Below are 21,392 nucleotides of genomic sequence, written 5' to 3' on the forward strand. Positions count from 1 at the left end.
TCTTATCTTCTTTTTCTAATAGCTAATGTATATGTTTAATCATTCCCTGTAATGTAGTGATACTTTTAATTAATATTATTAAATTTGTTTTTTAAACTTAAGCAGCATTTACTCAGGGTACCTTATAATAAACTGGGGAAGGAGGAGCATGTCACTTTGTGATAACTTTTCTTTTTACAGAACTTAATATTTTTTTAAAATAATATATTTTTCTAATTTTTCTCCAGACTACCAAAGCTTTACCTGTGTGAATTCTGTCTTAAATACATGAAAAGTAAAAGCATTTTGTTAAGGCACTCAAAGAAGTGTGGCTGGTTTCATCCTCCAGCCAATGAAATCTACAGAAGAAATGACCTGTCAGTATTTGAGGTAGGTGTATCCAAGTCTAGATTTCTGAAAGTAATTGTTTGGTAGACATTACAGACCAGTTGTAGAACAGTAGCATGGAAACTTTAACATACTTAAACACTTCCTCAGAGGTTCTTATTACACTGCAAAAACAAGCCCATCTTCCCTGTCCCGTTCCACCTTGTCAAATTCTGTCATGACTCTTACTTTCTTTATCTGTAATTCATGAATTACTCAGCCTTTTGAGACGCTTTTATAGTATGCATCTTAGAATGGACTGCAATGGATGCCCTTTGACTGAATTGCCTTTCCCTTGTCAGTAGAATTGCCTTTCATCCTTTCATTTCTAGCAATTTATACATTTTGGGTGTAGAGAGACCACACCTGTAGTCTCATGTAGATTCTTCCAAGGTATAAAAGCAAGCAATACAGTTTATTACCTACTGTTCTAGAAATACAAATGATAATTAAGTGCTTTTGCCTCTTTCTGGATGTTTGAACATGAAATGTCCTGGTTGGATGATGGAGGTTCAGTCCAACTTTGGCCACAACAAACTGCCTTCAGTTTAGAAAGTCCAGAGTTGGGCTTGTGGGTACACAGCCTTTTATAAACTAAATTATTTTCTTGGGAGACTACTTCTTTAAAAGTATTGGAAAGTTTAAGGATATCCTGAACAGCAGAAATCTTGTATGTCACATAACTTTAATAACTGCAGGCGTGCTACACATTAACCTGCATGTGGCTGTTTCTCAAGAGTTGTTACCAGTCACATTAAGAGAACAGACTATCAGGGTTACTAGGACTTGTTTTTCAACAGCAAAACAGCTTCAATATTTAGATGGGTATGTTGCCAACTTCTTTTTAATTGTAGGTATTATAGGTTCTACTTGAAACTTGTGTTTACATATTGTATAAATGTCTATTGTGCCTGCTAATTGCCATTGTCTAATCAAACAATTGTAGATGCAGTTTTGGAGTCCTTACTTAAATGAAAATCTTGATGTTTGGTTCATTAACCTATTTGTTTTTATGCTATTAAAGAGAATAGCTATCTGCATCAAGATTGTTTCCTTCCTGACTTGAGCAATTTTTCTAAAGACTGTAGATTTGCTGGCAAAAGACTTAAGTTGTAAACAGGCTTAGTTCTTTTTCTATTAAAACAGAAATTGTCCTGTCAGTCTAGAATAATTAACCTTTTCTCTGTTTAGCAGGTGTTAAGGCTTGTGCAGCATACAGCAATAGGCAAATTCTGCTTTCCAGTTTATTTTCATTAGCTACTGCCAACACATGAATAAAAAGTTCTTAAAGTAAAATTCAGGTCTGGGTGGGGAGGAAACCACACACACACACAAACACATGGAAAACAAGATGCCTGTGAAAGGGATGTCTGGACTCTTTCTCCACTGCTCTTATCCCCTTTCTCTGAGGTACTTCAATAAGCACCTATGTTAAGACTTCTGAAATAGCTATTCTTATTTCAAAGGTTCTGATAACTGTAAAGTTACTCATCAGATCATGTCCTTCCTCATAGGTACTTTAATGAACTTTGTGCATCCATTTTCTGTTTGGCAGCATGAAGGGTTTGTGGTTTCCCTTGTGTTCTCTGTTTTCTAGAGAAATATAAATGACTTTGGCATTTAAGATTTATGTACCTCTGCTCAGAGCATGACTTTGACAGATTTGAGAGAAGGCTTTGACACAGTTTACTACTACATTGTAGCCAAGGAAGTTTGACAGATACTTCCTTTTGGAGTTTTAGTCTTTTTTTTTTTCTTTCTATTTTTATTTGAAGCTGATGAACAAGCTGTGTTTGCCTGCCACTTAAGGAGTCTTTTTGCATTTCTGTACAGACGTTCTTGCTGAAAAAGCTTACATAATTTGGGTTTTCAGACTTGTGGCTTATTCAGTGATGATTTTTATTTAGTTGATGTTCTCCTTTAATTTGCATGCTTGCTACTAAGCGTGAAAAGAAGGGAAATAAAATGGACAATGGAGTGTGTTGCATGAGAGCTTAGTGTACTGATACGTTCTCAAGTGCTATATGAAGTTTATTCTAATGCCTTTATTAGCCGTAGCTGTCCATTAATTGTTCTTTCTTTAATCCAGATAACACAAGTATTATACAGCAGTCGCCTTGAAGTCCCTAAATAGGTCCAAGAGGTTGGGGGTTTACTCAGATTTATAACTAGGATTCTAACCAGAAACGAAGTAGAACATGGTTTCTTTTTCAGCACTGTGTGCATACCATTTGGCTGTCTCTGTTAATGAAATATAAATAATGACTTTATCAAAGAACATCAGTACAAGCAAACCTTTCCATTAAGATTATTTCAAAAAGACTATTGCCTTTGAATCCTCTCTTTTAGGGAGTAACTAATTGATGGAGGAAATCTGCATGTATGTCTGGCTTTTCTGTAGCTGTCTGCATCACAGCTTGACTCTTTACACTTATACCTAGACTAATTGTAGCACTTAGCCTGAAAATTTACTTCTCTTATAGATTCAATGTAATGAGCTTCGTTGTCTTTGATTTTATTTATTTAATTATTTTTGGTGTGTGTGTCGGACACCACAGCCTTCTTGCAAATCAGTTTAATGTAATTTTCAGTAGCGCATTTTTGTTGTCTGCCACTCATGTTCATTTTGTTTCAAGAAGTAAGTGAAAGAGGTAAGTCTTACTTGAACAATTAAAAAGTAAAGTTACTTTGTTTAATAAAACCAGATCCTCAGAGGATACTTACATATGCAAGGTAATTAGTACTAGTTCAAGAATTCTTATCTAACAAGAAGCAGGGGCATCTTCTCTTGAACTTTTTTTTTGTAATGCTACCTTTTTCATGTTTCCTTCTAGGATATGGTTGATTCAAGAAGCTGTTTTGTTCTAACATACCGGTGGCTTTGGAAGTAACTGCATCTGTCTTGCTTTCTAGGTTGATGGAAATGTGAGCAAAATTTATTGTCAGAATCTTTGTTTGTTAGCTAAGCTCTTTCTGGACCACAAAACCTTGTATTATGATGTTGAACCATTCCTCTTCTATGTCCTTACGAAAAATGATGAGAAAGGATGCCATTTAGTTGGATATTTCTCAAAGGTAAAAGAAAATATGTATATATTTTAAATATTTATACTTTCCTACTATCTTTTGTGTCAACAGCAAAGATGAATTTGATTCAGAAACTTGAAATTCTCTCTATGGATCTCAAGTGGAATGTATATATTTGTCCCAAATCCACTACTACTGTCTTTGAGAAAAAAACAATGCAAGTTGAGAAATTGTATGTGCAATCAGCCATATGCATTGTTACTTTTTGTTGTTGTTGTTGAATGTGTTGTGGCTTGTATTGTACAGTTGAAAAATTCAATCTTTTTCTTCCCCATCAGTTTTGCAATAATATACTAAGTCTAACTTTTAAAAGTGCTAAGTATTTGAAATGATGTTCATTTCCATGCATTTTCATAGCTTCACTGGTAAGCAATTCAAGTTGTCTAGATATAAACGGTTGGCTGTTTTCATCTTTGTTTCTTTCTTGCATAGAGTCTAATCTAATGAAGCTACTAAGTGCACAGAGCATAAGAACACAAGCCTAACTTTTATGGTGGATGTCTTTTTTAGAGTAGATGTCTGTTGCTTGTGGCTTTACTTGGAATTTTAAAACAGTAGTTGCTGCTGTAGACCAAAAATATTTCTGTGGACTGTCTTGACAAATGCTAGCAAAAATAATGGTGAAAGATAATCAGATATGCCTGCAACTAGAAAAGCATTCAGCTGTCTATTTGTAAGAATTTTGATCAATCGGTACATACTTAGAAATTCAATACTTGGTGGTCTCTAGTATCACCTTCTCCATCAGTATGTAATTTACTTTATTTAAAAAATGATTTGTATGAAGATGCTAACTTTAAGAAGTCTAAAAATTATATCAGAGTACCTGCATGCTGCGCAACGGTCTCTTGGGGTTTCTGTGTTCTGAAATGAGGGTCTTGTTGAGATTTGAAAAACAGACTAATAGGCACAATTTACTCTGTCTTATGTTAGCTAGAAGTTCTTGTGGAATACAAACATGTCAACCCGTTTATTGGCAAGTATTTTTCTAGTAGGTTTAGATACTACAGGTGTCCAGATTAATCTCTCTTGATATTTCTTCTGAATGACTATTCAGCAAGGATGCGTTTTGTTTCCCCACTCCACCTCTATTGCTTCGGCCAGTCTGTTTGTCCGTTTTGATGATAACAAATGCTTTCACTACCATAATTTAAGAAAAAATGTTGGAGTCCAAATTTCACTTAAATACTTAATTTGTTTGTGTTGTGTCCTCCCATCCCCCCACCTTTTTTTTTCAAGCGTGTGTTTGTATGTGTGTTCTTGCTGGCAGATGTGCTCTGGCTTTGCTTGCCTGAGTATAAATATGTTGGCAGGATGTGTACTTCATACTAGCTGTGGTCTTGAGAGTTTGGGATCCTGAGCAGAGTTTGGAAACCCATGCAGAAAAAATAATACTTCAGGATTCATTATACCATAGAAAATAAGAAACCTACTGAAATACGACATGGTTATCTACTCTCATGTCTGAAGAAAGGTTTGGAAGCCAGGCTTGTGGTCCTGTCAGTGTCATCACTGATCTGGTGTCATCTTATGTGTAGAAGCTGAAATAATAGGTGGTATTTTAAACTACCTGTGTGCTGGCCCTGACTTCCTGTTGGTTATACTGACCTGAATATCTTTAGTTGATTTATTTGGTCTTCCTCAAAATTACCTAGTGCTGTTTTTTTTTTTCCTCTGTAATCTTTTAAAGGTAACAACACTTTATGGATCTTCCTTTTTATCACTAAACTCTAAAGGAACTAAAGCCTAAAAGCTGTATTGTTAGAACAGCTTCCTAGTTAAGATTCTTCCTTCTGTTGTTTTAAACAGTCAGTATAATATTTGCATCCACTGCCTATGTCATATGAATTCACTTTGTCTGAAAGAGCTCTGAATTTTGAGCATTCTGCCTTGATTTGGATTCAGGTGAGAAGCTTTGAAAAAGTTAGCGTGACTTAGTTTTGTTGATATCGGTTGTTTCCACCAATATTCATTTAAAGAAGACAAAGGTGGAAACCAGCAAGCAGTCAGTGTAGCAATTGCAGAAAAAGCAACTTCACCATGTGTATGGATGTTATTTTCCTCTTTTATATATCTTTGAGAGAAAGGTCAGTAAAGCATGAAAATATTTCCCTTTTCCCTGTCCTCCTCCTCTATTACACTTAACCTTCATTATGCTGTTTAGACAATGTATTTAATTTTAAAGGTGCTGAGTAGTTAACTAGTAAAAATAAATATTTTGAAGGGTATGTTTGATTGATATTTCCTTCTTATAATTAAATATTAACATTGAATTATTCGACTTTGGTACTGACCCCAGGCATCTGTTCACCTTATTGGGATATTTTAAAAGGATAGTAGTGGCAGGTGCAGGCAATTGCCCACTTCAACACTGCTTTGACATACTTGATCTGTTTCTCCTTCCCTCAGGAAAAGCTTTGCCAGCAGAAGTACAATGTTTCCTGCATAATGATCATGCCCCAATACCAAAGGCAAGGATTTGGAAGGTTTCTTATTGATTTCAGTAAGTGAAGTGTTTTGTTTACATTTGTGATCCAAGGAGCTGATGGTTATTGTATAAAATGGTAACATGTAAAACTTTATTTAACTTGCTTTGTTTTTTATCAATAGATGATGGGATTTCTGTTTATATTTACATAGGATAGAAAAGCTCCCTGAAGTGAATAACTTACTGCTGATCTGTTATTGTACTCCAGGAAATTGAGAATGGATCTCTCAGCAGTGTAATATTAGCTCACAAAGCTATTACCCTGAATGAATTGTCTAAATTTCTTTCCATTTTGCCTTGCTCATTAGTATAAGAAGAGGCAATTATTTGTGATTAAAGCTTAAGAAGATACTAGTCCAAGGCTTTCTCTACATTCTAATATTTCTAACTTACATCTTCTTTTAGCTAAAGAACTGTTTTTGCTGAAGAATTGCCACATAGAATGTATTTCGTTTTTTGTCTTAAAATGCATCACTTACTTAGTGGAAATTGTTACGGAAAAGTGTAGGTGTTCATGGTTGTTCTTGCTGATTTATTTTGCTGAGCTGTTGATTTGACCTGCTTGAAAGCTTGAGGGACAATTGTTTAAACATAGATTTGTTAGCCCCCAAACCTTAAAGCTGTAGTGAAACTGCAAACAAAATTATCTAAAGAAATGTCTCGGCTAAATGTCCTCAGTATTACTGAATCCAACTTCCTCCTGTAATTTAAAGGGAGGATATTAAGGAGTTTGTGTACATTGTCTGTGATTAGAGAAATGGTAAATGTAGTTTTCAGTATTACTTGTGACTTCTAAAGTGCTGTAGAATTACGTGACAATAGAGATAGTTAGGATAATAGGATTCCTGCCCAGAAGGTGTGTGCAAGAAAATAAAATGCAAATAAAAATATATTGCAGTATAACAGCAGGACAAAGACAATAATTTGTAACTGTAGAGTTTTCAAGTTCTGGGTCTTCAAGTGTGCTACCCAGCATGACTATGCTATGGTTAATAAACATACTTAGTATTTCTGTTCGTTTTGTGGCTTTTTAACAGTTTTCACTATACCCCTGTGAGTTAGGTAAGGTTGGTCTTGGACCACTTAATCCACCATTTAAATGCAGCCATCACTGGAGTGGAACACAACAGCTGTTCCATTGTGTGCATTCTGCAGCATTTTAGGAAAGGCAGTGAGAAATACCACATACTAGAACTGCGGAGTGAATTTAAGCTTGTTACTGAGGCAGAAATTGGTCCTTACCTGAGGATTAGCATCTCCTCATGCAAAAGGAAATAGGGAACTCTTACTGGGCACAAGTGGTAAGTACTTCTAGGCCTTTTCTTTGTTTTGTACTCCAGTACAAAAAAGAAAAAAAAAAGTCCAAATCACTCTTAACAAACATCTTTCTGGTTGAGTACTGACATAGCACTGGAGTTAGGCCTACGAAACTGGTGGCACAGCTCTGAAACCTGTGGATTCCACAGAAAGTTTGGATTCAAACGTGCTGTGTCTCTGTGGATCTCCATGCTCTGTTATTATGCCATGTGCTACTTAATCTGGAGAAATTAGTAGTGTGTTCTGTTACTCTTACCTGCCTGTAAAAATCTGGAAGTACATCAGAGTGTTTGAACTGTTAGGATTTCTGTGATGTCTTGCAATGTTATGTAATGGTATAATTAGGTTGAACCTTGTCTGGTGCTGTCTTTATGCCTTCCGTCTTAGCAAACATGATCAGATCACAGCTGTAGGCTACAGCTGAATACGTGTTGGACGTAGTCCAGAGACCAGTTTTATCTTCTCCTGTGGCTGAGCGAATATGCAGTCCAGTCCTTCAATGCTTTTTCACAGTGCCTTTCCTCTTTTTTTCTGGACAAGAGGTTCCCTTAAATGTCTGGGAATCAGAGCTGCTAGTGGCTGTCTTTTCCTAGGTGCAGAGAGGAAGCAAGTCTTGTTTTCTTCAGTTGTATTTATATCCTTTTGCAGAATTGAGGCTGAATGTCATTGAACAGAGTAGCCATAGCCTCATCCAGATTAGTAAACCCCAAATTTATCTCCACAAAAAAAAATCACACCCAAAATCAATTACTTTTTTCCCTATTTTTACTTTTTACTTTCACCTCTTCTGTTGTAACTGATGTCTAACTGCTGTCTTTTTTTGTGCTTCACCATTCCTGCTCAGTTCTGGTGTTCTGAGAATAACTGCTCTAACAGGCCTGAGAATATAGCCAAACCCAGTTATTATTTGAAACTTACACAGATCAAGTTTCAAATAGTTAAATAAAAATTTGCCAGTAACTTTATCTAGATTGTCATGTTTTCATAAACTTATCAGGAGATAAATTTTATGCTCTAAATGTTAAGTCTTCATTTATTATGCAGGTAACACATCTAACTTCTCCGTTTTGAGTTTTCTGAGGCAGTCACTGAAGCCTGTTGACTTATTTTAATAACAGTACCTAAAACAATTTTTAGTCTAAAATAATAAAACTGTTACTGTTGAGCAAGTAATTTTTCAGAAAGTGATAGCTACAAACCACAAAGGTCTCAACAACTTTGTGCAAGCAGTCGACTGCTCACATTACTTTGTATATACATGTAGACATGACAGTTGGAAAGGCTGTAAAGAACACTGCCTTAAGCCGCTATGCAACTTCTGCTTTGTCAGCAGTATGGTGAAAATGTAGTTTGTGGTACAAAACTATCTGTTTTTTTTGGTAAGTGAAATGAATTTGTTCTGATTGTGTTGCATTCTTTTTTCTTGAACTAATTTCATCTTTGCAGATGAGTCAGCGTGGTCTTCCTGTTAACTTGGAAGGGAAAAATCAATTATTTTATTTTGCAAAAAGAAAATAAATATTTGTCTGTCCCTTGAATTTTCAACTTTTTTTTTGATAACTGTATTTAAGCTTACTTGTATTCAAATAGAAACTGATAATGCTGTTTCTTACTCCATAGACACAAACATAAAGATTTTTGTAAGCTCTGTCTATCGCTTCATGAATCTATAATGTCATGGGGAAAAAAAGATTTCTAGGAAGAGTACTTGAACTTTAGTGAGATGAAAGTATACTGTGAAATGTCTGAGTTGTCTGGCCTGATTGTCTTCAGCAAAAATTTAATGCGTAGTTTTTTCTATATCTAAATTGGTTGTTTAAATAGAAATTTTGTTTTTAAAAATACAATATATGCATGTGTATCTGTTACATTTTTTAAAGCTCCTGGTAAGATTTTTTTTTTATTTGTATGGAAGTTACTTGTTTTGACTGTGATAGAAATTTGTTGGGTTGTTAGAAATGGGTTTAAAACAAACAAAAAAACAAAGCACAAGTTTAATTCTAAATACTTACTACTTAAAACTGTTGATTTATAACATTGCATACTTGATATTACGTGATCTTGTTTAATTCCCTTTACTATAAGATAAAATTAGTTTGACTTACTTCATTTTTCTAGAAGCATGTCTAATTTGAAGACAATAGTTTGCCTGCCAAAATAGTTGTATTTTGTCTACACTGAGTATACTGTATTGTGTTCTTTTATAACAGTCTGATTATTTCAAATAAGGAAGTAATTTTTATTAGAAGTGTATCTACATATGTGAAAGTATTTCCTGGAAAGGGAAGGGGTCTTAATTTGCTTGTTTTATTTAATGCCTTTCTGCTTTTTTTTACAGGGCAGATATTTGTTGCCAAACTTTTTTTTTTTTAGTTTTATTATTTTTTGTATTCTTTGAGGCTGACTGAATTATGACTGCAGCACTGTACCTGAGGGAGAATAATTAATGGATGAATCTTTTGTAGTTGCTGTAAATTAAGTTTCAGGCAGGTAGCTTGTAGTTTAACTTGATCCTGAAAAAAACTGAGAGCAGTAAAATAAAAGAGCAGGCTTTTAATGCATAAGATCCCAATCTGGATTTGTTTCACTTTATATCTGTATATGAGTCTGCATGCAGTGATACACAGCTGTTGCTTCTATCATGAGAATTATGTATACTTGCATTTGGGCAAGTCTTTATGTGTCTTGCATCAGTTCAGCCTACGTTACCGTTGTGGTTTTGGCAGTGCAAGTACTGATAACTACTGTCTAGTTGCTGCCCCTTTCCATGCAGTCCCATTTTTTTTATACTTGAGCAACTTCTCAATGCCAGAGGTTTTTCTTAATTGACTTGAGATCTCAAGAGTCTAGAATCCTTTGTATACTTTTTGTTTCTATACGTTAGGTTGCAGTGCCAAAAAATCTTAGTATTTCTTTATTTTTTGTATGTAACAGATAAAATTCAATATTGCTGGAGTAGAATACTGTGATATTTCATATTTGTTTAATGAATGTTTTACCTAAGTTTAAAGCAATCTTTGGATGTACGCTTCCTCACTAAACTCAGCTCTTGTCAGTCCCATATTTTTGCTTACTGGATTGCAATTTCCATGCTGGAGGTCCCAGTGCACTTAATACAACAGCAGTTGGAAGAAAAAAAGGAACCTAATAATATTAGGATAAACTTGTCTAAATGTGCTGGCTAGCATGTTGACAGTTCATTTGCATCACAGGAACAGTTCAATGTCCAGGAGCAAAGTCCTTGATAGCCTTTTGTTACTTGTCTTGAGGGTGTTTCTGGTCCAGTTGATTTGTAGCAGGTTCTTCTTCCCTATCAGAATTCCTTCTTTTCATTCGTTTTATCCTCATGAAATGATTATTCTTGTCTGAGAGAATAAACTTGCTTTAATATTGTTGTGATTCTGCTTGGGTTACATGCATGTTCTTTGTTTGTGTGTGTTGTTTCATTTTTTATGTATATTTGGGAAGGTCAGTGCTGACTCTTTGACATTTTGTACCATTTATTGCATGCAGCTTTAATGCCTCTAAATAAAGTTATTTTTTCATTAGCTTGAACTAAAGCCTGGTTCCCTTCTGGGAGGTAAGGGGTCCATGACAGAGAAAGACCAATTCAAGCCTTGCAATGGAAGAGAGGAAAAACAGAAAAACCCTGCAGAACTTATATTACTTGGGGTTCTGTTCTGGTACAAGAAGAACGGCTCCGTTAATGTCCTTGTTTGCTTGTTTCCCTAAATCTGGTATCTGTTTCTTGGTCTAGTATTTTTGGTTTTGTTCCATACAAATAGCCAAGTAAATCTCAAGTCCTCACTTGCAGAAGCAGCGAAGTACCAGCAGTAGCAGCACTTGTGCAACAGTAATGTATATTGCTAGGGAAGGCACGTTTCCAAGGGAGGTGAGGGAGAAAAATTTGGCTATACAAGAGAAAATAATCTGTTAATGAAAAGAAGCTCATTATGTCTTTGCTCTTAAATGCTTTTCATGAGTGAACACCAGAGCAATTGATAAAGGAAGTCAGTACCACTACTCTTGTTTATAAACTGGTAACTGAGAGAGATGTCCACTTTTTTTGCTCAAAGCATTTACGGTTGTGTCAACATTCATTAGGCTTTTGTGCTTCTCAATAGGAGGTAGCTAAGCAGAGGCCTGGGTATGAGACTTGTTAGGGTGGTGTATCCATTTGTCATTTACAGCTTTGAAGAATTTGACTGCAGATTTGGAACTACAGTCTGTTTCTTTGATCTCAGTTCTCCTGTCTTCTCCACTGTGAATTCCTGCAATGGTTTGAGGGCTTCTGTGTGTAAATGCTGAATCAGTGAAATATTCTGGGCTAAAGGGAGCAAGGACAGATGTCCTTGAATATGTTTGTTTAAACCCAGATTGCTTACTGAACCTGTATATACTTCCACTGAGAAGTAAGTGATGATGATGAGCTAGTGGATAGACCCTGGGGAACGAAGATACTTTCCTAAAGTGCACTCTTAAATTCTTTTCAGTTTATGCACTTGTTTTCAGAAGATTTGCATCTCTGGAAGCTTGAAAGGCCTTCATTGCTTAGGGCTTAGTCATGTAGAAGTGGTGAGCATTGTGGATCCAGTCCAGAAAAATACTTTAAGCACAAAAGGTATCCCAGAAAAATGGACACTTAATGCAAACCTGTATTGATGAGGAAGGAGACAGTGGGTTTACTTCTTCGAGGTGCTTATTGCCAGAAGTTTTGAGACAATTTTGAAATTACCTAAAAAACTGCATTGCATGAAACGTAGGATAGTTTTCAAGCACATGAGTTTAAGGAGATTGTGAAGGGTATGCTCTTTCCTTCTGGTCTTCAGTGCAATTTTGTTCTTCTAGCGAGCTTGGTAAAGAGCTGGTCTAGCCTATAAAAAGTCAGATTTTCTGTATGTGTTAACATCAGTAGAGGAGGAGCCTTTGGAAGGGTGACATTTTGTTTCCTGAATTGCTTTCATTTTTCAGTAGGAAGATAGAATGAGGCAAATGAGCAAAGTTAACACAGTATGGAAATGTTGTTTCTAAGAATACTTGAACACAGTAAGCAATACCAGACTATTAACAGGAACACTAAAAGGGCAAAGCAAAGCACAAGTAATAAAAAGACATAGTTTTATTCTGCATTGTGAGTTCACATATCTTTGCTGTATCTATATAGCCCTAGCCGGTGGTGTTTGTTTTAATTAGCTGTGTAGACTTAGCTTATAGGAGCAGGTTGAGGGTGCTATCTGATTTAAAACTCAGTGTTCAGTTGGAAGTGAGGCACAGGACCTGAAGTGACTAACCTTATGTTGTCTATAATTATTCATAAATTAACTTCTGGAAATAAAACGGGGGGTGGTGGATGGTGGTGGAATAGTAAAGATGGCTTCTGTAATGAAGCGTATCTATTACCAGAGGTGAGATGAGGTATGTTCATGTGTATGACATATGAGTGCTGGTACCTGCTGAGAACCACTTCTAATACCTGTGCTGCTTAGAGCTCGGTCAAAGCTGCTGTGGGCTGTAAGTGGTTGGATATACTTTTTTGGTATGATTTATATAGAGTTGATGGTCTACATCTCTTGACCTTGTTGTGGGAAATACTGCACTAGCCAGAAAGTAATATTTGTAAAAGACATTTGAAGAAAAACAGGATTTTTTGAGGACGGCTAGGGAACAATGAACTCCTTCCATAGACACCCTTCAGTAGTCTTTTCCAAAGTCTGATGTTAAGATGTTTTGTGGTTTGCCATAACAAATACTGAAATATAGCAGGAATACAATCTATGAATAAATATACCTTTAAAAAAAATTGTGTACAGTTCTCCTTTGCTATGCTCTGTGAACAGAATGTACGGGAGATGTAGTGGGACCATATATTTTAATCAGGAGCATCTTCATGTTCCTTTTCTCACATTACAATCCTGAAAGAAAAGTTTTGGTGCTGTTGAGGGTGTGGCCAACAATATACGGTAAGAATGAGAGGCTGAAGGTGGAGAGGAACAGGATATGATTTTTTTTAAAAATTAACTTCACTGCAAAAATGTATACTCAAATTACTCTTAAGAACTCAACACCACTAATTTAAGGAACTGTATAATACAGGCCTGTGTCTGTTATTACCTGTGGTGGCCATTATTCTTTTTTTTTCTTTTTCTTCTTTTCTTTTCTTTTCTTTTTAAACTACTAACTGATTTGCTTGTGTACCCCAATACAGAGCACTGTGTCAATCTCTTGGTCATTTTTGTTGGTTTCTTTACAGATGTGTTGTGTCCAAATGAAAGGTTGAATTATCTGCCTGTTTTCTTCAAGAGGGAGCTGAAAGTCTCTGGGAGCTGTGAATTTGTGAGGGAGCCTGAATGCTGCTGCTTATTTTATGTTCTTTTCTTGACAATTGATTATGTTGCTGACCTGAAGGCATGAGTTTGGTCTCTCCTAAATAACTAATAAGGAACATTCTGTCAAGCTGAGATTTAGATGAGGGGGGAATAAAGATGGATTTTGAATCAGGCTTTGTTGACTTAATCTTGGGATTTCTTGGCATCACTTTTATATAGCTTCAAGACACTGCATTTATCAGAACTGCAAAAGAAATCAGGCATGTCACTTCACATATAAAAGCTAAGACTATTCTTACTGAAGAGCATCTTTATTTCAGATAGCATTGAAAACAGCTAAAAGGCAAGGCCAAACAGTAGCAATGAAAACAAATGTTTGTTGGACAAAGCTGTCCTTTTAGGGGATGAGTAAACAGGAGAAGCCATCTGCCTGAGACTGGTGGCTGAAAACAGATTTAATTAAATAGTGCATCCTTAATGATCAAGAATTTCTGCTTTTGACTGCACAGTGTAGTTCTATTACAGCAGGTCAGTGGAAAAAGCAGGTATTTGTTCATGATGTGTCGCCTGTCGCTCTGTTGTTGAGGCACTTCTAGCATCACAGCAAGACATCTTGCCTCAATGAGATAACCTTGTGGCTTTCTTAAAAGATGTCTTTCTTTGCTAGTGCCATCGCTTTTATCAGACAGTTCTGCCTTCTTGTAAAGAAATGACTTTTTTGCTTGCTTACTGCTGTTTTGAGTAACAGTAGATATTTAGCAGATTGCCACGTCTTGGACTTAGCTTTTTGAAGCGTACTGTAATAGATTTTTGTACTTCATAGATAATGTGTGGTTTTTTATCATGTGATTTCTGCATCTTCTTGCTAACTAGGTATGACCATAAGATTCCTTAGCAGCCTTTGTAATCTGTTTTTTCGTTGTTCTAAATCTTAATTGGTTAATGTCTTGCTCTACAGAATTCGTTAGTATAGCAAACAAACAACAACGAAGATTTGCAGCCCATGTAAGACAAAAATGTACTTTTCATGTTTTTGTTTTATGAAATGTCTGTGTTGTGAACACTTAGCTGAGCAAATATAGTATTTGTACTGATTTGTTCTTTTCTCTTTGTCCAGGTGTGTCTTTTCAGTAGTGACTCTCCATTTCACCTTTCCCATTGCTCTAGTATTATGAGTCTGTTTTTTGTAGTTAAGAATAAAAGAATGATAGGAAAAGATTTCGGGCTGTGGAACTTGGTCATCTACTCTAAAACTGTTTAAAAAACATCCCTGGTACAGTTTTGGTCCAGGACTTCTGTCACTTTCCAAGTTTGACAGCAATTTTCTTGAGCTGTAAGTCTGAGAGTTATGTTAAATACCAGGTTAGGTGCAGACATTTGCTCTCTTCTAGAGAGCTAAAAATTAATGGTATGGTTGCCATACATTTGGTTGGCCTCGTTGCCATGAAAAGGTTCTTGTTACGTTAGACATAGCTTGCTAGGGTTCATCTGTCTGTCTTGTCAATTGAAATCTTGTTCTGTTAGTATATAGAGAAGGCAAACAGAATTTTCTAATGGGCAAATTTAATTTTTTAAATACTTTTCATATGCTCTCTATGTTAACATCAGAAGATAATGGCAGCTGTTAAATTTGTTCAACAGTTAGTTGTATAAACCACTTGTTCAGTCTTACTCATGTAAATTTACATCTTAAAACTATTTAATAAATTGGTGATTTAATAAAATACTGCATATAAAATTGAGATCAGTCCAGCCTTATTAATTATCTTCTAAACTACTTAACCTAGTGACAAATTTCTTCATCAGATTGGTGGTCAGGACTGATGCCCTCTGTGCATGCAAGTCTTCCTTTTAAGGGTACTTCAATTTCTTTTCTCTTTTGCTCATGCTTTCACTCCACTTGTAAGTAGTCCTCTTGGTACACAGAGTGTTCATTCAATGGATTTACTGGCAACTGGCACAGATAAAATAAGTGTTAGCCAATTAGTTTGCTCAAAGGGTGCCTTTTGTTGGTCCGACTGTAATGCAGTCATCTTTACCTTTCCTTCACTTCATGAAGGGAATTTGTTTAGCCCTAACCTCTTCTGTGAAGCTTTCTGTAAAAGAACTAAAGGTTTTCGGCCCCCTGTGTTGAGTTTACTTGAGGATGTGGAAAGGAATGAGAGCTGGCATTATTTCTTACAACAATAATGAGAGAATCTTTTGGCTTCCTCTGTTCATCACGAAGAAAGCTTTTCTTCAACCAGACAAAGAAGAAAAGAGAATGTAGCAGGTTGTTCACAGATCTGAGCATCTCAAGTTACAGCTAGTCTTTTTTCTTTTTTTTTTTTTAAAGTGTTTGTGTGGATCTTGGTCTTGGGGTCTTTTGAAGCTGCCTCAAAAGTGCTTTCAAAGAGGGTACTAACACCTATTTAAGATCCTCTGTCCTTGACCTTCCTCCCGTTTACATAGATAAGAACAGACCAGAGGCACACAGAATAGTTATGGAAAAAATATAACATGAATTACAGTTTTAGAGATCTTAAGTCTTAATAAGCTCACACTTTCACCTTACCTATTTCTGCCTTTTACTCATGATCACACCTCTGAACTAGGAATGCTGAGCTGACCTAATTGCATTGAGCTGTCTTTTCTGAATACTCAGCTGTTGTGATTTTTCCAACTACCTTTTTGAACCTGTCTTCAACTTAATATAATTTCAAAATGAAATATCTGGTATTTTATGAGACAAAATGAAGTCTCTAATGATAACTTGAAATGCTGGTTTGAGGGAGATCTTCATTTGAGACACTAGTATGTTATAAATGCAGTTACGCTGTTCCTTCAGATCTCTGGTTTGATACTGAACATTGCATGAAAAATTACATGTTCTTCCTTTCCATATTAAGGGACTTAGTTTACTTGGTTATGTTTCAAACAAAACAAAGTTAAATGGAAAAGTGGTTGTTTCCATCTGAGTCTGGTAATTCATTTGTGGGGGTTGGCCTTCAAAGAGACTGAGAAGAACTCAGAACATGCAAAGGCAAACAGTTCACTGGTTGCTTCTTTTCCCCTGGATGGATTTTTCACAAATACATCTTGTTCTGACAGAAATATTAACAATGTATACATAAATAGGGGTTGAGCGGTGCTGATTACATAAAGGGCAATCTTTTAAGCAAATGCTATTGCTTTTAAGACTCTTTCAGAAAGACTCCATTTTATGACTAAGGTCCTCCATCTGAGAAGTAGATCTTAAGCCGTTCACAACTTCTGGCAGCAGTTGGACCTTTTTTGTTTTTATTGCAGATATTTTTCCTGCTCAGGGTTTTCAGCACTGCGTTGGCATTTTTAATGTCTGTATCTGGAAAACTTTCATAAGTAACTTGATTCTTTCTTTTGTGTGAGCGCTACTTCAGGGGTGTTAGAATACTTTCTATGCTGCTGGTGGAAGTATATGTAAACTTCTATATTGTGATGTGCATTCTTAATTATGAACCTGCGATTGACAGGTTTAAGTTGAACAATGTTTGAGAAGAACTATTATCTTTATAAATCAGATTCAAGTCCAGAATGCTAATATTGCATTAATTTCTCATTTTACTCATGTAGTGTCTATGTGCCTGGATGCTTTGGTTATTAGTGTGTTAAAATACTCAGTGAAGTGTAGCCCTCACAGCAGAAGTCCATTTAAAAACAGTTTAAAATGAGGGAAACATAAGTAGATTAAGATCAGTTCTTAACTTCAAAGCGGCCTGCTCCTATTTGACTCTCATTTTCAAGACATCAGTATGCTGTTCCTGTCCCTTTACTACTGTCTAGTAGTTCCTGTCAGTGGTGACGTTTTTCATCCGCCTTCCCTGGCAGATAGACTTGCATCCAGCCTTCATTGGTGATTACTTAAGTATGGAACATAATGAGGTGAATAATAGGGTTTGATCCAAACACTTAATTGCATGTATTTTTGTTCTAGTTTGTGATACAGTTAATCTGTACAGTTGGTATAGAGTTGCAACGTGCATTTGAACTCCAGATGTTCCTGTTGATAAGGTAATCGCTCTGGACCAAGTAAGTGATCAGTTAAAATACCTGTTTGTCATCTGTTATTTAAATAGTTGTGTGTGTGTGTATATATATATATATATATATATATATATATATATCGGTTAGAGGATTTACAGAGATGAGTTGGAACAGCTGAGAAGACTGGACTGGTGCAATAAATGGATATAGTCTCTATAGTCTCTTCAGGAAGCACAGGCAGGGAAGCCACTGACGGGAGGTTGGGCTCTACACAAAGGAATGACTTGAAAGCATGGACCTCTGTTATGGCCTGGGTGATATGCCGGTTGAGGGAGGCCTTATACCCCAAAATCACTCAAGAGGGCAGCAAGCAAGAACATTGGGGGGGGTGTTTGTAAGCCTAATCACATAGGGAAGAGGGTGAACCTTCTTAGCAACTGGTTGACATCTGTTGGGGAAGGCCCTTGTTCTAAGGGACTTGTTGAAAAAATCTTAACAACAGGATACAAGCAATCCACCAGATTTCTGCAGTGTGTTTGAGTTAGTATTTTGTCATAGGTCTTGGAAGGACCAGCAAAGATAAATGCTTTGCTGGATCTGCTACTCACAAATAAAGAGGTGTTGATCAGACAAGTAACTGTCATGACAGCCTAAGCTGTAGTGGCCATGAGATAGTAGGGTTTTAGATCCTGAGGGAAGCAAGGATGGCGAGTAATAGGCTAAAGCCCACTGTTTTGCCTTGTTTAGAGGATTGATAAGTGGTATCCTGTGAGAGGCTGCAGTGAAAGTCAAAGGAGAACAGGATATTGATCTTCAAGGTCAGTTTCCTCAAACTGTAGATGACTCCTCCTAATGTTCATGAAAATAACAGGTGTGACAAAGCCTGCTAGGCTGCAGGGAGAGATCCTGACTCAGCTAAAATGAAGTCTGCCGAAATTGGAAGTGGGATTGCCATTGCTTACACATGCAGGAGTGGGATTAAGGCAGAGCTTGGTTGGAGTTGCACCTGAGGTATGTGGAGAGCAACAAGAGAGCTCTTAAAAGCATGTGGACAGCCAAAGTAAGGATAAAGGGAGAGTGCCGCCCTGGTGCTGAATCAAGTAGGCACCGTGTGGTGCTCTCAGGTGTGGCAGAATTTAAGGAGTGGAGAGAGGCAGCATCCATGGTAAAGAAAGATCAAGTTAAAGAGTTCATAAGTAAAACAAATCCAGGTTCATGGGACCAGATGTGACATGTACCCAAGAGGACTGGCTGACAGGATTGTCAGACCTTTCCCTATCTTCTATGAGAAATTGTGGCAAATGGGGGATCATCCTTAGTGACTGAAATGTGACAAATATTATGCGTGTCTTCAAAAAAGACAAAGTCTGGACAACTGTGACAATGAATGAAATAAATGAATTTTTGTCATCATTATATTACTTGGTGTAAATAATATAACAAGTGCTAAGGTGCTTCTAGTTCTGAAAAAATTCAAACCTATTGATAGGATCAGTGACGTATTGCTATTGTTAGTACAGCTGAACAGTTCCAGAAGGATAGTACGGGGTTTAGTTGTGCCTTGACAGTAGTTTGGAAGAGCTGTTCAAATGTGATTGAAGTGGCGTTAGTGCATGGCTAGAGAACAAGCATGTCCCTTGGGATGGCGATCGTGTTTCTGTCTTTGTTGTCTGTCTTGTCCTTGATTCACAGGCAACTAAGCCATATACATCTTAACTGCTGAATAGTAGTGCATACAGATGACACATCTCTAAAGCAAATTGAAGCTGGTGACACTTGACCTTATTATGACATGCTGTATGTTGTAGCAGCTCAGTAGCAGTTTTATGACTGTGAGAACTGGCAACCTGGCAGTTGTTCTAAGCTATGTCATTCCTGTTTATGGGTTGTAATCTGTTTTTAAAATGGTGCTCTATGCAGGCAAGTCTTGAGTAAGTTTGCAACCATTTCAGCTGACTTTCATGTTTTGCTCTAAGACAAATTAGAGTGGTGAAAGACAATTACTTTTGGAAGTCATGCTTAGCAGATCTGAATTTGGGTCTTGCTTCATTTGGTTTATTTCCCACACTGATGCTCAGTTATTACACATTACAAGAATACCATCTGACTTGTGGAAGTAAAGCTGATTGGAAGATTATTCAGATGTGATGTGTTGTGTATTGTTTGGGTATTTTAATACAGAAGCAATAAATTAATGCATTTGCAATTGTATGGAATGTTACTTCCATTAAATTGTGATCCTTTGCACTGCAGAAGGTGGAAAGTTTTTTTCTTCCATGTAAATGAAGTAAAAATTCACAGTAGAAATTTTTCTCTCTGAAGCAAGGCAACATGATGACAATCAAGCATTTTCATGAGGAAACATGAAAGATGGTAGCCTAAAAAGTATGAAAGGAAGTCGTCTTGATGAAACCCTGCTGAACAGAATAAGTATTTTGTACCTGCTAAGCCCACTGCTGTTTCTAGTGGAGTCCAATAGGTTGCAGTGTTAGGGTTAATTTACCTGCTGAAAGACTCTTAGGAGTCCTTCCTCTGCTACATTGCATTTTCTGTATTGTTCTTGTGCTCTGCAAGAGTTATTCCTATTAGAGGGCTGTGCGTTATGTTTATTAATAATCTATGAATGTGTGGAGAGGAAATAGGATGTAAACAGTTCTCTGTAGTGTTTTCAGTGCAGCAAAGCTCAGCTTTTCTTTCATTGAACTACCACCAGTGCTTCTCTGTTTTTGAAAGAAATGCTTGCTGCATGTCATTGCAGCTTTTCTGTAAGATTATAAACTAATCTAATCTGCAGATGACTGAAAAAATAAAAAAAAGGTTTAATTTAAGTAGCAATTACAAACTGAATGAAGTGTTTTTTTTTGGAACAGCTAGGATGATCCAAGATGAGGACTCTGGAATACTCTGGTAACACATCCTAATTTAAGATGTTTGTCCTTTTGTTTCCAAGTAATTAAGACATTCAAATAGTCTGTATGGAAGATTGACAGAATGGTATTTTTCCCCTTTAACAAAGGATGTATAAGGGCGTGTAATACTAATATTAAAGTCAACGTGATTTTTCAATCAAGCTGATGTTAATTAGTAATCAATGTGAAGGAGTTTTTGTAAGCTATATTCTGGCCCAGTTCTAAGAACATAGGACTTCACTAGTATTTGTATTTTTTTTTTTTAATTCAGAGATTAATACTATAGATTTCCTAGAACATGGTAGATAAGGGAGAAGACTCAAAAAAAAATCGTTTAGTTTTTCAATTTATTTTATTACATGAGTGGAGGAATTGTGTTAATTTGGCACAAAGTCCGTAGTTCATTGTGTGTGGCACGCATGGTGAGGTTGATCTGTCAAATGCACATGGGTAGTAGAACACAAGAAATGATAATAGAGATTCAGCTGGTGGCATCTTCCTGAGCACTTTGCATTGAAAAACCGTCCCCAGGATGCTCTGGGTGGATTGTATTCTGTTTGTATGTTGAATTTTCAACAAAATGCACAATTATATTGCCTGCTTGAGATTGTGAAAGATGTTGTGATACCTGCGTAAAAAGAGGATTAATAACATGCTCTTTATAAGCCAAATGTAGCCCTCCATTTCACCTCCTTAATAAATGCTCTGCTGCAATTCTTAATTCTCTGAAGTGTAGATGCTAACCAATAGACTACTGCTTACTCTTAAGCTAAACAAAGTAATCTCTGTATTTACTGTAAAATGCAGCCTTTGTAGAATCTTTCCAGTATATAAAGTTTTCTAAAAACGGAAATACTAAATACAATTACATCAAAAATACATGTTCAAAACCTTAAT

The 21,392-nt window shown here is 36.4% G+C and overlaps 1 protein-coding gene across 18 annotated transcripts in view; it reads left to right on the forward strand.

The window, feature by feature from the left end:
- The window catches only part of KAT6B (lysine acetyltransferase 6B), a 129,246-nt gene that overhangs the window by 92,409 nt on the left and 15,445 nt on the right, over nucleotides 1-21,392 (forward strand). For all 18 annotated transcript variants that reach the window (XM_083844688.1, XM_083844703.1, XM_083844700.1 and 15 more), the window contains 3 exons: nucleotides 228-369; nucleotides 3,280-3,441; nucleotides 5,863-5,956. In XM_083844688.1, coding sequence (XP_083700814.1) covers nucleotides 228-369; nucleotides 3,280-3,441; nucleotides 5,863-5,956 — 398 coding nt within the window. The remainder of the gene's footprint in view (nucleotides 1-227; nucleotides 370-3,279; nucleotides 3,442-5,862; nucleotides 5,957-21,392) is intronic.

This window comes from Anser anser (genome assembly GCF_964211835.1).
Source record: "Anser anser genome assembly, chromosome: 7".
Lineage (NCBI taxonomy): Eukaryota > Metazoa > Chordata > Aves > Anseriformes > Anatidae > Anser > Anser anser.